Source organism: Anomaloglossus baeobatrachus, chromosome 6, assembly GCF_048569485.1.
Source record: "Anomaloglossus baeobatrachus isolate aAnoBae1 chromosome 6, aAnoBae1.hap1, whole genome shotgun sequence".
Lineage (NCBI taxonomy): Eukaryota > Metazoa > Chordata > Amphibia > Anura > Aromobatidae > Anomaloglossus > Anomaloglossus baeobatrachus.
In genome coordinates this window covers 298181703-298202047 of record NC_134358.1, presented here as the reverse complement: position 1 = coordinate 298202047, position 20345 = coordinate 298181703, and the positions used below count along the sequence as shown (strand labels likewise).

General features: G+C 45.5%; 1 protein-coding gene across 2 annotated transcripts in view; it reads left to right on the top strand.

Moving 5' to 3' along the window:
- ELP2 (elongator acetyltransferase complex subunit 2) overlaps window positions 1-20345 on the top strand; it is a 143971-nt gene that overhangs the window by 111462 nt on the left and 12164 nt on the right. Inside the window, exons 14-19 of one of the 2 annotated variants that reach the window (XM_075314886.1) lie at window positions 4884-4953; window positions 8851-8946; window positions 11563-11620; window positions 14006-14078; window positions 14271-14463; window positions 15923-16044. In XM_075314886.1, coding sequence (XP_075171001.1) covers window positions 4884-4953; window positions 8851-8946; window positions 11563-11620; window positions 14006-14078; window positions 14271-14463; window positions 15923-16044 — 612 coding nt within the window. Of the gene's footprint in view, window positions 1-4883; window positions 4954-8850; window positions 8947-11562; window positions 11621-14005; window positions 14079-14270; window positions 14464-15919; window positions 16045-20345 lie in introns of both variants that reach the window. The other variant, XM_075314885.1, reaches the window with a different exon arrangement.

Below are 20345 nucleotides of genomic sequence, written 5' to 3'. Positions count from 1 at the left end.
ATTTTGATAGATCAGGCATTTCTGAACGCGGCTATACCAATTGTGTGGGTTTTTTATTGTTTTATTTTCAGTGGGGCAAAAGGGGAGTAATTTAAACTTTTTTAGTTTTTTGAGGGTTTTTTAAAATATTTTTTAAAACTTTTTTTTTAAAATTTTTATTATTTTTACTAGTCCCCTGGGGTACTTTGACTGTACAGTCTGATCGCTTTTCTGGTCATAGCAATGCTTCAGTACCGCTAAATGCTGTGTTCTTGTGAGTGCCGGTGCTCTGCTGGCATTCACAGGAAACTAGTCATGGCAGCGACGGGTCATCATCTGACCGCATGTTGTCATGGCAACCCATCGGCGCCCCGTAATCACGGGAAATTCACCTACGCCTGTTAGCCGCACGATTGCTGATCACATCAGTAGTCATGTGCGGGGAATAATGCGGGCTCATCACGGGAGTCATACATGACCAATGACAGATAAGTACGTCATTGGTCGTGAAGCGGTTTGAAGCCATTCCCCTGTGTCGTACTTTCACATTCCTTCACCACACAACTTGTATACATTTGAGTTCACTAGATCCTGCGCCTCTTGTTCAGTATATTGGCTGTAAACCAGCGCCAGTATCTCTTTCCTTGAAGTCACCTTGTAAAGTGATTACCTTCCAGCTTCTTACATATGTAACTTCCCATTGACCTTCAAGTCTCATCTGCTTCATTTATTAGACTAAATTGTTTCCATTTGCTTAGATTAATTTAATTGAACATTGAATGTGGAGTTCAGGAGGTAACCATTAAAGAATTGATGTCATAAGACCATATGATACGTTATTTAAGTCCAGCATCTTGTGAAATGAAAAATTAAATTGCCCTGATAAGTAATGTAATATAATCCTTCCCATGTGATGTCGCTGCATTTTTCTTTCAGTGTGGATTAAACCAGAAACTGTAAAATGAGCAACTAGAATGTCACTGTTATTAATCGGATACAAAGACAGCTAACCACTCTGTAAGGCTAGGTTCACACTTCCGTTGTTTTGCATCAGTCACAATCCGTCGCCTTGAGGAATTATGGTATCCTGCAAAATATTTTGCAGGAATCCGTTTTTTTCTTTCATAGGCTTCTATTAGCGACGGATTGTGACTGATGGCCCTGCGTTGCATCCGCCGCGTTACGAATCAGTCGTTTACTGACTGACCATCAGGTGGGAGCAACGCGAAATGTAAGGTTTTTTGTGTGCAGCGGATCGTTTTTTTACTGTGAGTATGCGCACAGTAAAAAACCATGATGACTGTAAATTCAGTTCCAGTGGCCGGAACGATCAGCTGATCGCCTGGCGGCCGGCTATTGTGAATGATCAGCTGGCTATTGTAAACGATCAGCCGATTGGCCGGCGGACGGCTATTGTGAACGATCAGCTGATCGCCCGGCTATTGTGAATGATCAGCTGATTGCCCGATGGCCGGCTATTGTGAATGATCAGCTGAGTGCCCGGTGGCCGGCTATTGTGAACGATCTACTGATCGCCCGGTGGCCGGCTATTGTGAACGATCAGCTGATCGCCCGGCGGCCGGCTATTGTGAACGATCAGCTGATCGCCCGGCGGCCGGCTATTGTGAACGATCAGCTGATCGCCCGGCGGCCGGCTATTGTGAACGATCAGCTGATTGCCCAGCGGCCGGCTATTGTGAACGATCAGCTGATCGCCCGGCGGCCAGCTATTGTGAACGATCAGCTGATCGGCCGGCTATTGTGAACGATCAGCTGATCGCCTGGCGGCCGGCTATTGTGAACGATCAGCTTATCGCCCGGCGGCTGGCTATTGTGAACGATGAGCTGATCGCCCGGCTATTGTGAATGATCAGCTGATCGCCTGGCGGCCGGCTATTGTGAACGATCAGCTTATCGCCCGGCGGCTGGCTATTGTGAACGATGAGCTGATCGCCCGGCTATTGTGAACGATCAGCTGATCGCCCGGCGGCCGGCTATTGTGAACGATCAGCTGATTGCCCGGTGACCGGCTATTGTGAACGATCAGCTGATTGCCCGGTGACCGGCTATTGTGAACGATGAGCTGATCGGCCGGCTATTGTGAACGATCAGCTGATCGCCTGGCGGCCGGCTATTGTGAACGATCAGCTTATCGCCCGGCGGCTGGCTATTGTGAACGATGAGCTGATCGCCCGGCTATTGTGAATGATCAGCTGATCGCCTGGCGGCCGGCTATTGTGAACGATCAGCTTATCGCCCGGCGGCTGGCTATTGTGAACGATGAGCTGATCGCCCGGCTATTGTGAACGATCAGCTGATCGCCCGGCGGCCGGCTATTGTGAACGATCAGCTGATTGCCTGGTGACCGGCTATTGTGAACGATCAGCTGATTGCCCGGTGACCGGCTATTGTGAACGATCAGCTGATCGCCTGGCGGCCGACTATTGTGAACGATCAGCTGATCGCCCGGCTATTGTGAACGATCAGCTGATCGCCCGGCGGCTGGCTATTGTGAACGATCAGCTGATCGCCCGGCGGCCTGCTATTGTGAACGGTCAGCTGATCGCCCGGCGGCTGGCTATTGTGAACGATCAGCTGATCGCCCGGCGGCCTGCTATTGTGAACGATCAGCTGATTGCCCGGCGGCCGGCTATTGTGAACGATCAGCTGATCGCCCGGCGGCTGGCTATTTTGTGATTGATCACAACAGCCGGCCGCCGCTAAAACAGTAAAAAAAAACACAACGGATCTTTTTTTGCAGCATCAGTCACATCAGTTGTGCCACTATCTGCAACGCATCCGTTGCATCAGTCACACAACGGATTGTGACAGATGCAAAACAAGGGAAGTGTGAACTTAGCCTTACAGTACCATCACTGTCCTAGACCAGGTTTTATATGTACCGTATATACTCGAGTATAAGCAAAATTTTTCAGCCCATTTTTTTTATGCTGAAAACACCCCCTTCTGCTAATACTCGAGTGAGGCTTGCAGTCCGCAGGCACATAGACCCCTCCATGATCGCGTCCCGTGAACGGAGCTGCCGCTGCAGACTGCTGTCATGGCTTTACTTCAGCACCGCAAAGCATTCAACTGCAGTAAACTGCTGACGGCAGCGGCAGCCCCAGGTACAGGACGCAATCTTGGAGGGGTCCATGTGCCTGTGGTCCGCAAGAAGCACTCCTCGATGATCACGTCTGGTGCACGGGGTCGCCGCTGCCCTCATGGCTTTATTGTAGTTGAATGCTTTACAGCACTGCAAAGCACTCAACTGAAGTAAAACCATGACGACAGACTGCAGCAGCAGCCCCGTGCATGGGATGCGATCATGGAGGGGACTGTGTGCCTGCGGACAGCAAGAAGCAGGTAAGAGCGCACGGAGGATAGGTGAGAATAATTTTGTTTGTGTATAAACAATGGCATAATAGGTGACAAGAAGGGGACTGGAATGATGACATTACTAAATGATGGGCACATTACTAGAGGGCTCATAACTAAATGATGGGCATATTACTATGGGGCTCAAGGATGGGCACATTACCACAAGGGAGGGACAAAGATGGGGCATATTACTATAGGGCAGAAGGATGGGCACATTATATTTTATTGGTATATATTATTGAAATTTACCAGTAGCTGCTGCATTTCCCACCCAAGGCTTATACTCAAGTCAATAAGGTTTCCCAGTTTTTTATGGTAAAATTAGGGGCTTCTACTTATACCCAAGTTGGCTTTTACTTGAGTAATGTGCTGCACACAAATAGTATCTTGCTTTCTATGTTTAGGAGCCAATATTCATTAAGATTTTACACTATACAATTGTCATAAGATGGACTATTTTGCTTTGTTGAATACGAGTTATATTGTCCTCCAGAGCAGCACTCACAGTTCTGCAAACTCATGGGTTTGAATCTCCTAACATTCCATTCATTTGCTTGTTTCTTACCTGTTATTGCTTGCCCTAGTGATTTGCATTTGGTGATTGGGTAGTCTTTGTACCGTGTGGTGATTTGCTGAAAGGCACATGCAAAATGTTCCTGGAAGCGGTGCAGATTGTTGTATTATGGTATCTCCTCCGTTAGTGGTTGAATAGGCCTGGAGAGGGATTTTAAAAAGTGGCTCATTTTATAGATTAATACATAGTGTTCAACCAATTTGACAAACATTGAGCAGCTAATAATTCCTGAGCAGTATGATGGCTGGACATTCCCATCTTGTTTGTACTTGCGTATAATTGTTTGTACAGATAAACAAGGCACCTTCAGGTATCTGTAAATTGCAGCTAAGGATGAACCAGACTTCTACAAGTCAACTATTCTCTTCCTGAGATCTTGGCTGATTTCTTTTGACTCTCCGATGAGGCTACACAAAGAAGCAGCGTGTTTCAGATGTGCATTAAAATACATCCACAGATGAGACTCTAATTAACTCAGATGTTGCCAATAAACCTATCAGAATCTTCCACAGACATGACATAATCATATGGGCTATCTCATATTGTTTATAGACATAGTACTCTTAGTGTATGTAAACCTTGGACTTTGCAGAAAGTAATAAAAATCCTTTAAAACATTCTCTCTCCCTCATTATTGTGGTATTTGGCAAATAGAAATAATTTTGGTTCCTAATTGACTTAAAACGGGAAAGATTCTGATTTCATGTCAGATAGTGAGAAACACATGTATTCAGCATGTGTCTTTTTAGATAGTGTATGTAAACTTCTGGTTTCAACTGTAGAGATGCCATATCCCAGTAATATGCCATCTTTCAGTTTTATTCAGGATCTCACGTTAAAATTCCTTTTGCTTTCCTTCCTGTTCCCAGAATATACTTTTACCTTTCTGTCTGATGCGTGAAAACAGTGTGTTTTACACTATTGATTTTATACTTCTGTGCTGTTGCAGGACCGCTCCAATCTCCCGGAAGGTGCTACTGTGCCAGCTTTAGGTTTGTCCAATAAAGCAGTCTTTCACGGTAAGATTGATATTTTCATTCTCCAGGGTACAGTTCATGTGTTACTGTAGAATCCAGTCTCTGAAAATATAGCTTTGCATTCTAGATGAAGTGATTTTCTGTGATGACGTTAGTCTGAATGGCAAGAGACCATTGTAGTAATTAGCTACGGCAACAGCGATGGCTTTTTTTTTTTTTTTGCTTACTTTTGCATTTTTTTTTATGATTTGTCATTAGCTTTATTTGATTATCACATTGAGGAAAGCCGTTTCATATCTAGATCTTTTATTAAAGGAATTTAAAGCAACTAAGTTTCTGAATATTATTCATGTACCCAACTGTAAACCCCCCAAATCCTGTTATATTATCAGAATATAATTCATGTACTGAGATGCAACCCAAAAGTTGTATGTTGCTTACATTGTCCAAAAACTATATAGGGGTATAAAATAGTAAAATACAAAAACTTCAGTTATAAAAAAAATCAAAAACTTATCAATAGAGCTAATTTTTGTCTTCATCCCGCATCATTGGTCTTCTCCGTTCCCGCGCATTTTGCATAATTAAGTTGTAGTATGGCATCACCACAGTTTAATTAGCGGACATGATTACAGCAATATGGCTTATTTGTCGCTTATTATTTTATCACTGTGGATAACATTACCATGGATGACCACACACAATTGTATACAAGGAGTAGCAGATGACTAAGTATAGAGCAGCACAATGGCTCGGTAGTTGGCACTGTTGCTTTTCAGCGCTGGGTTCAAAACCCACCAGGAACAACATTCTCCGGTTTCCACCCACATTCCAAAGACATACTGATAGGGAATTTAGACTATGAGCCACAATGGGGACAGTGATAATAATGTATATGAAGGGTTACAAATCTGATGTTCCATATAAGCAAAGCATAATAATAATACGTTACAAAAAAAAGTAATATACTCACTTTGCAGGAAATAGACTGTGATTATTATCCATCTTATAAAATTCTAAAGGTTTTTTTTTTTATGTATTGAAAGTTTTTATAATTTCATAGTTTTCAAGGTTCAAAGTAGACTTAAGTCCGTCGAGTTCAACATATAGTCTAACATGTTGGTCCAGAGGAAGCCAAAAACTCCATGGGGCAAATACTAATCACTCTATATTAGTGGATAAATTCCTATCAGACTCCACATACAACATTCAGACTAGTTCCCGATCAATGCCCCATCATGGAATCTACTGCCCATTAGATGTAATATTATATTTATTTAAATTAAACTTCTATTGCCATTTCTCAGCCCAAGCCATCAGTTTATATAAACCCTTCTGTAATAATAAAATATTCTCCTCTGTTGCTTACCGTGCAAAGTTTATGTCACCTGCTGATATTGAAATTGTACTATGTGTGCTCACTACAATGTCATTAACCCTTTCATGTCCTAGGCTGTTTATGTTTATGGCCTTTTAATGTGGGCTCGCATGGCGAGCCCACATTATTCAACCGACATGTCTGCTGATCTGATCCACAGACATTTGCAGCTAACAGTAGTGGGTGTATTGGAGATCCACCCGTGCCTGTTAACCCCTTAGATTGCGCTGTCAAACTCTGACAGTATGATCTAACATGCTTCCTCGGGGATCGCGCTGTTCCCCAACACCATTGGCGGACCCGTATTGCAATCTTAGGGTGTATTCTGTTGCCATAACAGTGCAGGTCAGCTGATGGTCACTGTCATGACTCACTTCCTGAGAATGCCAGCAGAGCACTGGCATTCACAGAAGATCAGCATTTTTGATGATCAGAGCGATACTGAAGCATCACTGATCACCAGAAGTGATTGGATAGTGCAGGCATAAAGTCCCCTAATGGGAGTAGTAAAATCATTAAAAAAATGTAAAAAAAAAAAAAAAAAAAAGTTTAAAAAATATGAAAATAAAAAAAATGAAAAGTTCAAATCACCCCATTTTGTCCTACTGAAAATAAAAATACACATTTGATATTGCCTCTTTCAGAATTGCCCAATATATCAAAATATAAAATCAATTAATCTGATTGGTAAAGGGTGTAGCGAGAAAAACTAAATCAGTTATGTTTTTTTGTTCACCTCAACATTGCATTAACATGCAATACCGGGCGATCAAAACATCTACACCAAAATGGTATAATTGAAATCATCAGGTCAAGACGCAGAAAATAAGCCATCGCTGAACCCCAGATACCGAAAAATGAGAACACTACGGGTCTCCGAAAATGGCGACAAAAGCATACAGTGAATATGGTAAATAAAAAACCCAAAAAAGAATTTTGCAATTGCACTTTATTTGCAGTTTTAACATCCTTGGAATTTCTTTCCCGTTTTCCAGTACAATATGGGGCAGAATGAATCGTGTCATTGAAAAGTACAACTCGCCCTGCAAAAAACAAGACCTCATATGGCTATAGTACAATAGAACTTGGCACTCAAGTATGCTGAAATAACGTAGAATTTATTAGGGTAATCCAAACCAACAACGGCACAAATGTTTCACTCCTGATCATGGATCTTCATCCGTGTGCAAAGGGTAAGATTTAGAGCAGCCCTAGGGAGAGCAAGCACTGAGGACAAGCTGCAATATCCACTGCTGAGAATTATGTATGCTCACCTTTATCAGTGGTTGATGCCACAACTTGTCCTCAGCACTTGCTTTCCCTACGTTATTTCACCTTACTTGAGTGCCAAGTTCTATTTTACTATTATATGAAATTGGATCCTACTTGAGCACCAATACCCAACAGTGCCATAATTAGTTCTTCTCATATGGCTATATTAATGGAAAAATACAAAAGTTTTGGCTCCTGGAAGAAGATGAGGAAAAAATGAAAAGCGGAAATTGCCCAGGGGTGAATAGGTTAATAAGTATTTTAAAAAGAAGATGGCCCTGTACTGACCCCTGTGTTACTCAACTGATAACTGTGACCCAGTCAGAGTGTGTTCAATTAATAACCACCCTTTATTTTCCAAACACTGAGCCAGTTCTTAACCCAGTTACATACATTTTCCCCTATCCCTATTATTTTCATTTTATGTAACAACCTTTTGTGTGACACTGTATTAAACGCCTTTAAAAAAATCCATATAGACAACATTCACTGCATTTCCCTAGTTCAGTCTGCAACTTATCTCCTCATAGAAGCTAATCAGATAAGTTTGACAGGACCGATCCCTCTTAAACTCATTTTGATACTGGGTCATGAAGTCCTTTTTCTTGAGCTATCCGAGGATAGCATCTCTTAGGAAACCCTCAAGCAGTTTACTCATAATAGAATTAAATTTTACTGGAATCTGACAATATTAAACAATCTTAAAAATAATGGTCTGTCTGTCACAATACTTAATTCCTGCAGTACTCGGGGGTGTATGCCATCCTTGTCTGGGGATTTATCTACTTTAGTGACTGAGGTGATGCCGTACTTCCTACCAGGTTAAGCAGGTGACCTTTAATGAAGAATTTCTAGTATCTCGTCTGTTATGGGATTTTCTTGTGTAAATACTGTAGAGAAAAAATATTTCCAAATACTTTTTTTTCTTTATATCATCCACTATTCATTATAATTTTCATTCTTTGCAATGTAGCATTACTGTACAGCATATAGAGACATCGCTGCACTAAGGGATTTCGAACGGCATACAAATGTTAAGGCATCCTGCCAATTCTTAGTGTTCATGGAATCCCAAAAGGTGGCACATTGAATCTGCGACATCTTCTTTGGAGTATAGGGTTTATAAGGCTTACACAGTAAAGGCTCATTTTAACTTATGTTAGATTTAATTCTTCATATTAGGTACTGAACACAAACTATGTAATTTTTTTTTTATCCTTTTACATTTTTTTCTATAACTATTTCTACTGATTTAGTGCATGATCAGTTATTACCTTGCTTTTATCAAGGGGATTTGAATGCACCGTCTGTACAAGAAGAAGAGACCTCCAGCAGTGCGTCTGATCAGTATTCTCAGCCTTATTTTCAGCCCCATGTGCTTACAGGTCAGTGACCAGTCACTAGTCTTTAAGTATATAGCATGATGTATTAATTGCAGTGTTATTTGTTATATATATATATATATATATATATATATATATATATATATATATATATATATATATATATAAAATTATCATCATGTAATTTGAATTTCAATATACAATGTGTTGATTTTTCTATTGTAAAATTGAGAGGATCCCAAAGACATCCTATGGTGCATGTTACTAAGGGTACTTTCACACTTGCGTTAATTACCTTCAGTCACAATCCGCCCTTTTGGAATCCGTTAACGGATTCCGCTGTTTGCCATAGACTTGTATGGATGACAGATTCTGCCAAAAGTACCTGCGTTGCTTCCGCTGGCCGACGCTGCGTTGCTTCCGCCGGGCGGAAGGAACGCAGCATGTAACGTTTTTTGAGCGGCGGAATCCTCTATTTTTCACTGCGCGCGCATGCTCATCTTTTTTTTTTTTTTTTTTAATCACAGAAACTTTATTTTGTCTGTCGGTGGCCGAACGTTCAGCTGAGCGCCCGGCCGCCGGCGTGAGAGCGCACTCAGCTGAGCGTCCAGCCGCCGGCATGTGAGAGTGCTCAGCTGAGCAGCCGGCATGTGAGAGCATTCAGCTGAGCGCCCGGCCGCCGGCATGTGAGAGCATTCAGCTGAGCGCCCGGCCGCCGGCATGTGAGAGCATTCAGCTGAGTGCCCGGCCGCCGGCATGTGAGAGCATTCAGCTGAGCGCCCGGCCGCCGGCATGTGAGATCATTCAGCTGAGCGCCCGGCCGCCGGCATGTGAGAGTGCTCAGCTGAGCGCCCGGCCGCCGGCATGTGAGAGCGCTCAGGTGATTAGCTGATCATTCACAATAGTCTGCTGCTGGTAAAACTGTAAAGAAGAAAAAAAAAAAAAGCTTTCCGTTGTTTTGTACGATCCGTTGCATCAGTTTTGCCATTATATGCAACGCGTCCGTTGCATCCATCACACAACGCAATGCAACGGATGCCGTTCAACGCAAGTGTGAAACTAGCCTAAGTTAACAACTTTCTATATGCAGTAAATTATTATACTCCTTTTTTTTTTTGTGTAGTAAGTAGGGATGAACAGACCCGTGAGAGTTCAAGTTTACTGGGTTCAGATGTAATTTAGTTAAAAGTTCAGTTTGGGACACGGTCTTGATTCCGGACATCAAACCCCATATAAGTCTTTGGGGACCTGAACTTCTCTGCTGTAAAATGCTCTTGCCCGCTTGCGCTCTCTCGTTCTTGCTCACTCTCTAGCTCTCTCGCTATCTCTCTCTCACTCTCTCTCGCGTTCTCTCTCGCTCTCTCGCTTGCTCTCTCTCTCGCTATCTCTCGCTCTTGTTCACTTGCTCTCTCGCTTACTTGCTCTCTCACTCTCGTTCGCTTGCTCTCTCTCGCTTGCTTGCTCTCTCACTTGCTCTCTTGCTTGCTCTCTCTCGTTCTCTCGCTCTTTTTTTGCTTGTTCTCTCTCTTGTTCTCTTGCTCTTTCTCTCTCATTCTCTCTCATGCTCTCTTTCGTGCTCTTTCTTTCGTTCTCTCTCTCTCTCTCGTTCTCTTGCTCTTTCTCTCTCATTCTCACTCATTCTCTATCTCGTACTCTCTTTCATTCTCTGTCTCTTGTTCTCTCTCATTCTCTCTCGTGCTCTCTCGTTCTCTCTCTCTGTCGTTCTCTCTCACTACTTCTCCCACTCCTTCTCACCGCTCCGCTGCAGCCTTTCAACAAACTTTGCTAGCACATGAACAACACCTATATGAACAGCACCCGAACTCAGACACCGTTTTTGAAGTCCGAGTTTTAGTCTGAAACCCCGACACCCGCCATTTGGTACAAGCCCCAAAGTTTTACAGTTCAAGTTCACTCATCTTTAGTAGTAAGCACAAGAGGTTTCTTGTACCGGACCACCCTGTGTTAACTGCTCAATCATATGGGAATGGGACTGTTTGATTGCAACGGGTATACAGACTAGTCATCATGATATAAGAGCATGAAGTAAGATCCAAGGGACCCTTAAAACTGATTTATTTGTCCAAACCATGAATTGGAAGTCTCTGCTTGCTCCGGAAGCAGTAATCCATGTCTGTCCTGCACAAAAGTTATAGCACCACAGCCTGCTGTATTTGGCTGCAGCGGTCAGGTGACTAGAAGAGCACGTCATCTGAGAAGCATTCAATAATGTGCTCTTCTGATCACCTGACCGCTGCAGCCAATATTAGGGTGCAACTCTGCTGGGACTTCCGAGGCGCTGCTTCTGGAGTCGGTGGAGGCCGGCTCTGTGTATCTTTTTACAATCTGTGTTCAGTTAAAGTAAGACCAACTGGCAATAAAGTCGTTCATTTGCTGTAACGTCAACTCTGACTGACTACGTTTTACGATAAATACTGACATCAAGCAATGATGATGTAAAATAATAAGAAATTAAAATTGATGTTAGTATTTTGCATAAGTTTTTGTTTTTCAAAGGAAAAGAATAGAAGCATAGTGAATCATTGTAATAACTGTTATTAGTTTTATATGGACTACATTTTTGTGTAAGTAATCCACTAATGTAAGTACGCTGTTCTCTCAATATACAGTCAGTAAAAACAAATCTGTTTTCTGCAGAGCCCCCGACAGAAGATCACTTGTTGCAGAACACATTGTGGCCTGAGGTTCAAAAGTTGTAAGTTTTCTTGGTCAAATGTTAGTGTAAACTGCGCTCTACTATTAGGAAGCATGTGCAGTTTCCATTTCTGCAATAATACAGTACTCTATAGAAGGTATTCTTTATATATCCCTAGTCTTCTCACATTATTGCTTTACTTTAAAGGAGTTTCCCTGGACTTTTTAAAAAGTTATCAGAATGATGAGATATTTAGAAAATAATGAACCAATTGTTACTTACTATTCCAAAGTCTCCATCAACAGGGCCGGAAGTAATGATGTCTCATTCATTCATTCATTCAATGTTCATGTTGTTGGGTTAAGTGACTGATGGCCATGACATTGGGTGAGACCTTGAAGTAGTAAGAAACAGTTATTTCTATATTTTATTAGCATCACTTCACTCATCTTTTGAAAAATTCCTGTTGACTGTTGCCATTGGGCTGAAGTCTGAGATTGAGATGTGTCAGGATTCTTGCACAATTTTTCCAAAAAATTGTTTTTTCGTGACTTTCTTCATATTTGTGTATTGTAGATACTTTCTGCACCTTCCCCAACAAAGTGGTGATGCTTTGCTGAAAATAAGCATGGCTTCATTGAAATGGATGTGGCCTAGCACATGGTTCTGTTTGCCCAAAAATGCGTCAAAATTTCAGCACAAGTTTCTGGCACAAAGCTAGCCAATTAGTAGCTGCTTGAAGTTGGATGAAAACATGCTAGATGGGCTCCGATGCTGCACTAAATGAATTCTTCAACTACGATAGTAATAAGGTTTTTTTTTTATTCACAAAGCATTTCAATGCCGTACCGGCATCTTTATCAAGGGACGTTTTGGTTTTTTTTTACTTGATAAAGATGCCATTATGGCTTTGAAATAAAACCTTATTGCCATCATTATTGAAGAATCAATTTACTGCAGCAGTGAGGCCACCTAGCGTGCTTTCATCCAACTGCATCCAATATTTCCTGAAGGGTCCATCCACCGGCCACAAGGCCGCAGCAGCTGATTTTCTTCATCTTTACATAGGCATTGTGCCTGCCACAACTCCACCAGTGGAAAGTAAACACCCACTCTCCATCCCTGGGGTATTACCCTATTGAGTGCTGTGTTCCCTACTTCTAGAATTTCTTCATCACTTAGTAGCTGGTATAAGCTTAAACTAGACTTATGGAACAGCATGAACCATTATGCTAAACTGGCACATTTTCAAACTCTAAAGGCCCTGTTACACGCAGCGACGTATCTAATGATATATCGCCGGGGTCACGGATTCCGTGACGCACATTCGGCATTGTTAGCGACGTCGTTGCGTGTGACACCAATGAACGGCCATTAACGATGGAAAATACTCACCAAATCGTCCATTGTTGACACGTCGTTCATTTTCAAAAAAATCTTTGATTGTTGAGGACGCAGGTTGTTCATCATTCCTGAGGCAGCACACATCGCTATGTGTGACACCTCCAGAACGACGAACTTACAGCTTACCTGTGGCCGCCAGCAATGAGGAAGAAAGGAGGTGGGCGGGATGTTACGGCCGCTCATCTCCGCCCCTCCGCTTCTATTGGGTGGCCGCTTAGGGACACCTCTGTGATGCCGCACAAACCGCCCCCTTAGAAAGGAGGCGGTTCGCCGGCCACAGCGACGTCGCTAGGCAGGGAAGCCATGTGATGGCTCCTAACGATATTGTGCACCACGGGCAGCGATTTGTCCGTGACGCACAAATGACGGGGGCGGGTACGCTCGCTAGCGATATCACTGCGTGTAAAGCCCCCTTAAAGGGGTGGTTCACCCATATTTTTTATTGTCTAGATCGATATTATATTGAGAAACAATGTTTCTCTCAAATACCTTGTGTTGTCAATAGTGCCTGTGAGATGTGAGAGGCGCTATTGCAGACCGCTGCTCCCCGTCCAGTGACGTACCCGTCCAATGCTGCCTCGTCACATCCGTGCAGCCGGCTACATTCTGAGCCCATCTGCTCCTCCTCCCTCCTCCCTCACAGCACGTCTCTTGCTTGCAGCATTCTGAGAGGAGGGAGGAGGGAGGGGGGAGCAGGAGACGCGCAGTGCTAGGAGGGAGGAGGAGGGGGGAGCAAATGGGCTGTGACAGCAGTGAAACACCGCTCACAGCTCAGAGTCTGGAAGACTGTAGCCGGCTGCACGGATGTGACGTGGCAGAAATTGACGGGTACGTCACTGGACGGGGAACAGCGGTCTGCAATAGCGCCTCTCACAGGCACTATTGACAACACAAGGTATTTGAGAGAAACATTGTTTCTCAATATAATATCGATCTAGACAATAAAAAATATGGGTGAACCACCCCTTTAAGAATCAGACATTGTTGATAAATCTGCTCCTATTTGCTTTTCTTAATGTGTTCTTTGATTTCCCTCTCTAGGTATGGACACGGCTATGAGATTTTTGCTGTAGCTTGTAATAGTGCTAGAACGATCATTGCTTCTGCATGTAAGGTAATAGGAGAAATAGTCCCCCCCTATGTATAAATTAGGCCTACACCTTTCCCATTTGTGAATTTAATGTCTCTTTATAAGAATACATATCCCATTCTGCTGCCAGTACTGTGTGCTGTGAACACTTAATTTGTTTGGATGGCTCAGGCTGGCACAGGTTTGACCCACTTTCATTTTTTTACCCCTGTTTAGGCTTCCAAAAAAGAGCATGCAGTAATTATTGTGTGGAGCACCACAAGCTGGAAGCAGATCCAGAGCTTGTCTTTTCACAACCTGACTGTTACTCAGATGGCATTTTCTCCCGATGACAAATTCCTATTAGCAGTTTCCAGAGATAGAAATTGGTCCCTGTGGAGGAAGCAGGAGGAAATTCCCACAGAGTCAGGTAGGTAGCAGATGGCTTTTGTGTCCTCTGCTAATTGGTTGTCTGGCCTAAAAAAAAAAGAGGTAAAATGTGCCAGTGGGATATAAGTACATTTTATTATTGTATTACTTCTAACCCACGGTTTTGGATCATTGGCTTCTATGATGTGATGTATTCACCAATTTACTTTGAAGCTCCGTCCGTATATACGTTCACCTCCATTCAGTAAACTTAATGTAAGATTTCAGAAATCACATACATATATATATATATATATATATATATATATATATATATATATATATATATATGCAATGATCATCCACCAAAATAATCACTTGCTATGTTTAAAGATTGTGTATAGGCGGTGTGAAACCATAGTAACTTGTAAAGAGTCATGGTACAAAGGTGTAGGTATAAATCCAGCCTAAAGGCTATGTAAGAATATTGTCTTATAAGAAGTAACTATCTTATAGTCTGTTTTCGTATTGCACAGCATGCACTATTAGTCGCATATAGGCACTATATTCCAATGAATGGACTGGTTATAGAGGCTGCCACAATGTTTCTGTATGACATTCAGTTGTCTCTTGACATACATTCAGCAAGCAGTTTTTGCCAGAATTCTGGAGTTAAACTATTTGAAATGTCACAACTTGTTTGTGTAACATGGAATTCAGGAAACTTTTTTTTACTTTTCCATTTTTACATCATTTTGGGCCAGCACCCCAAGTTTTTGAGAAACAGGTGTTGCTCGGTCAGAGTATGGCAAAGCGTCCTTAACCGAATTATCCTAATTTACACCAAATTGTGCCAAATTCATTAAACGGCAAAGGCTTCTTAATACATTTGGCACATCTTAATCTGGTGCCTCCTTCATGAAGACATTCAAAATGCCAATCTTAAAAGGAATCTGTCAGTAAGATCAACCCATAAATTGTTTATATGGACATACAGGTCATAGAAAGTTGAATTAAATAATACCTTGATATCTGTCTTCTGATATCTTATGCCAAAGAAATCATCGTTTGTCTTAATATGTAAATGAACTACTAAGATCCTTGGACCAAACACAGATATCCCTGACTATCTCCAGAGTTGGTTTTAAATCAAATTGGGCATTACCAGTGTCAAACATGTGGATCAGGAGAGCTGACTGTCAGTCATTACATGTCTCAGATTTCATTTAAAATAAGTTCTGGAGGTAGATTCTTAGAGGGATCTGTCTGTGTGTGGCCCATAGATCTTCAAAGCTCATTTACATATTATGGAAAACACAAATTTCTTTGGAATAATAAATCGGATCACAGCTATCTATGTATAATTTTATTCAGCTTTCTATTACGTGCATGCCCATATAAATGGCTTTAGAAGGTTGATCCTACTGAAAGATTCCCTTTAATGAATCAGGCCTTAACTTTTAGTAGTTCTTCAACATAATTACACTTCAACATTTCTCTCTTTCCTTTTCCATAAGCAGCACCACAGTTCAGGATGTATGCAAACACCGACAAGAGTACATCTGTCCATACTCGAATCATTTGGTCGTGTGACTGGACTCCAGACAGCAAATTCTTTGTGACAGGAAGCAGAGACAAAAAGGTGTGTATATAGGTATCTGTACCTGAATTGTACTGTGAATTGGATCACATTTTACACCTTGTCCACCTATTACTGAGGATTGTATCATCGGACAGTGATATAGAAAGCGGCTGCAGTCATTGTAGTGTTAAACCGTTTCGAGGCAGATATATTAGCTTGGTATTAGAATTTGTGGATGAGAGTGATGTCCCTTTGAAAAGAGAAAATTTGCAAGATACAGGAAAATAAGCAACACATAAAATTTTGTGTTAGCGTATATCATTTAACCATCTCTTTATTTGCAGTGACCTATAACACATGTATGTGATCACGGCTGATGACTGCTTTAGGTGCATTTACACATACCTTACTGCACTGTTAGCAGCAGTGTTAATTTCTCTATCGTTTCATTGGGGGACACAGGACCATGGGTTATGCTGCTGTCACTAGGAGGCTGACACTAAGTAAACAGAAAAAGTTAGCTCCTCCCCAGCAGTATAACCCCCAAGCCGGAGGCGGGCTCAATCAGTTTTTTGCTTAGTGTCGTAGGAGGCTGATGTGGGCCGACTGGGCCCCCTTCAGCCACTTGATTTTTTGCGTATTTTTTTCATTTTTTCTCGGCGACGCTCGTCGCTCTCATCTGTGGTACTTTTCTGTTTCTGCAGGTATCGTACTTATCTTCCTCAGCTCTCGCAGCCCGGTGGGTACCACTCCCTAGGGTCGCAGAGGTTTGAGTCTTCGGGCCCTCGTCCCCGTCCATTCCCGCGGTACCAATCCCTGGTGTGTTCGTGCGGGGCAGAATCTTCCTGGGCACCCCTATCCGCTCTGCGGTATCACCCCAAAGGGCGCAAGGGGCTAGGCAAATAGGGACTGGACCACAGCGCGTCTCGATCTGGATGGGGCCCGCAGCGCTGCTACGTTTTTAGGGGTTTCTATCCCCCACCAGGTCCACCTCCCTGCCTTCTTCAGCCGTTTCCCTGGTGCCCGCAGCCATCCCTTCTGCGAGCGGAGCACACAGGAGTATGTGCAGAGTCTCAGCCTGCACTCTGGAGCGCGCCGAGGATCAGGTAGGACACCATCTCCTACCTTCTCCCCCTCGGGCGGCTGTACAAATGTTAGGCCCCGGTCTGGGCCTAGTCGCCGGGCACCCCCGCTCCCCGGCTTCTGCTTGGTACTGGGCGTCCCAGGCTGCGCCGCCGCCGCTTTGCTGCCGGATCCGCCGGCGCTGCCTCTGCCCGCGCGGCAGCGTCAGACTTTAGCCCCCGGCGTCGGCCGGGCCCCCGGCGTTCTAGGCCGCGACGCCGCCGCCTCGCGGCCGGATCCGCCGGCACCGCGCGCGGCAGCGTCATAATTTAGCCCCCGGCTTCGGCCGGGTCCTCGGCGTCCTAGGCCGCGACGCCGCCGCCTCGCGGCCGGGGCCGCCGGCGCTGCCTCGGCCGCGAGGCAGCGTCAAAATTTAGTCCCCGGCTTCGGCCTGGTCCTCGGCGTCCTAGGCCGCGACGCCGCCGCCTCGCGGCCGGATCCGCCGGCACCGCGCGCGGCAGCGTCATAATTTAGCCCCCGGCTTCGGCCGGGTCCTCGGCGTCCTAGGCCGCGACGCCGCCGCCTCGCGGCCGGGGCCGCCGGCGCTGCCTCGGCCGCGAGGCAGCGTCAAAATTTAGCCCCCGGCTTCGGCCTGGTCCTCGGCGTCCTAGGCCGCGCCGCCGCCGCCTCGCGGCCGGGGCCTCCGGCGCTGCCTCGGCCGCGAGGCAGCGTCAAAATTTAGTCCCCGGCTTCGGCCTGGTCCTCGGCGTCCTAGGCCGCGACGCCGCCGCCTCGCGGCCGGGGCCGCCGGCGCTGCCTCGGCCGCGAGGCGGCGTCATAATTTAGCCCCCGGCTTCGGCCGGGTTCTCGGCGTCCTAGGCCGCGACGCCGCCGCCTCGCGGCCGGGGACGCCGGCGCTGCCTCGGCCGCGAGGCAGCGTAAAAATTTAGCCCCCGGCTTCGGCCTGGTCCTCGGCGTCCCAGGCCCGCCTCCCGCGCTGCCCCAGGCATCATCAGGGGGGTGTGGGATATTTTTTTTTTTTTTCCCGCTCCCTCAGTGTTCATTTTATTTAAAAAAAAAAAAAAAAAAAAAAAAAAGATTATGGGAAAAACAGAACACACTTTTTTGGTAGTGTATATTTTTTATATTGGATCGATTTTTATTATAGATACGTGCATGATCTTGCATACATTGACTCCTACATTGCTTATGCGGGCACTTGTTTTTTCTTTCACGTTTTTTAGTACATGGCGTTTTTCCAGCTCGACTTTTTAGTGATTTTGGGCTGGTAAGCCCAAGACTCGGTCCCCCCTTTTGTGAGTTAGTTTCAAGAAGATGTCAGATTGCTTTGACCCCTGCCGGCTTGTAACGCCCTGTCTCAGGCCACAACTCCCCTCGCTACGTCCCTCGGGTTCGTGCGCATGCGCCGCGTCTACGGCCGATGTTCGGTCATTCCATCCATAGGACTGGCGCAATCCCCTCGGGGAGGGGAGTCCCGTACCAGGGTCTTTTTTCTTCTATGCTGGAAGTGGACCAGGTCTCGTCCTTGTGGCTCCCCAGTTTCCACGTATCCCCCAGGTCCAGACTGACCTTCCTCTGGCAGTCTTCCGACATCTCGGGTGATGGCCCAGGCTTCCACCTCTGCTGGATTCCGAGCAGGACCTAGATGTCTTGGCGCATGACGAATAGCCTGCTAAAAATGGTGAGTCAAGCCGTAAGGCTGCGGACAGCCCTCTTCTCTCCGTGCATGCAGGTCTCCCTTAAGACATTTGAAGCAGTCCCTGATGTGATCAGACGGCATCCAGAGCTCGCTGAGTTACCACGGGCTCACAGACAGCTACCGGACACGGAGTTGACCAGCAGTAAGTCTTGTCATTGTCTTTTTTCCCTTCTCCAAGGCGATTTCGGAAGAGAAGGGGCACACTATACTGGAGTCGCTAATGATCACAGACGGCAACCAGACACGGCGTTTACCAGTGGTAAGTCGTGTTATTGTCATTTCATCCCCCCAAAGGGCTCTGGAGAAAGGGGGCATGCCTCTTTGCAGGAAGCAAGGTGGGGGCCACTACGGTTGTTTTCAGTGGACAGCCAGTTGGCACGGTGACTACGTGATCATGGATAATCCCCGGACGTGATTTTTCCCAGTGGTAAGTCCGTTTATTTGTCTTGCCCCTTCTCGAAGGGGGCTCAGAAAGGAAGCGGCACGCTACCCTTTATGCGACCCGCCTGGGTTCCTCCGGGCTTCTCGTCACTATCGTGCCGCTCCGCAGGGATTTCCCGGACACCATACGCAGCGGTCCATGTCTCACCTATGCCGACCCAGGGCTGGGTCTCCTCTTGAGTGAGTACCCTCTTTTCACAAAGCTGATGTCTGCCCACTACCCGGCCTGAACCTCTAGCATCAGTGTTCCCACCATCGAGACCTCTGACTCGGGATCAGGAACGCAGATTCGACATCTAGGAAGTCCCTGACTTTTTTTCCGACTTTCGGGAACGCCCTTTCGGAGATAGGTCGAGTCTAGTTTATCCCTAGGCTACGTCAGGGTAGGCTACTCTCCCCCCTAGGCTACGTAAGAGAAGGGTATATCCCCTTCCCGGCATCGGCCCTGATGCACCAGGTTTCGTTCCCTCACGCAAACCCGTCTGAAAGCCTTTATCCCTACAACAGCCATCTCCGCCTGGCATGGCTGCGGTCTCCTGACACAGAGCCCCACGTGCTTTTTGCCTCCCGTGCCCGTTTCTTCCCTTCGGTTTTTTGGCTCCTTCACAGCCTGTGGCGGTGGTAGCGACGGTGCACATACCAGATTTCATCCCGGACTCTCCAATGGAGCACGCTGAGGAACGGAGACAGGAAGGTTCCGTCTTCGCGGGTGACCCGTCAATCCCCTCCTAGCGGACCAGTCTTCGCAACCATCCCTGGAAAGCTTCCTTTCCTCCCCTGGAGCTTATTATCAACCGTCACCAGCCTCCCGTGCTAGGGTATGCTATCCCACCATTCCTCGGCAGGGTCCCGAGGGACACTCCTAGAGCGTCGTCTCTCCTTCAACATTCCGGACTTCAGAGGCAGCTGGTTAGCCCAGTTACAATTTCTTCTCTAGGTCGCGGTGACCCAGCCAGGTTCCAGTCGGACCATGCCACAGCGGTGATTACATCATCCACCAGGAAGATGCAGTGAGTGTCATGGCAAGGGAAGAGGCCAAGAAGATCTTGCTCTGGGACGGGTCCCTTCACTCGCTAATCTCGGCAGCACATCCCTAGCGGGGACGTTTGGACGGCCGATGTCCGCGGTAGGATGGACC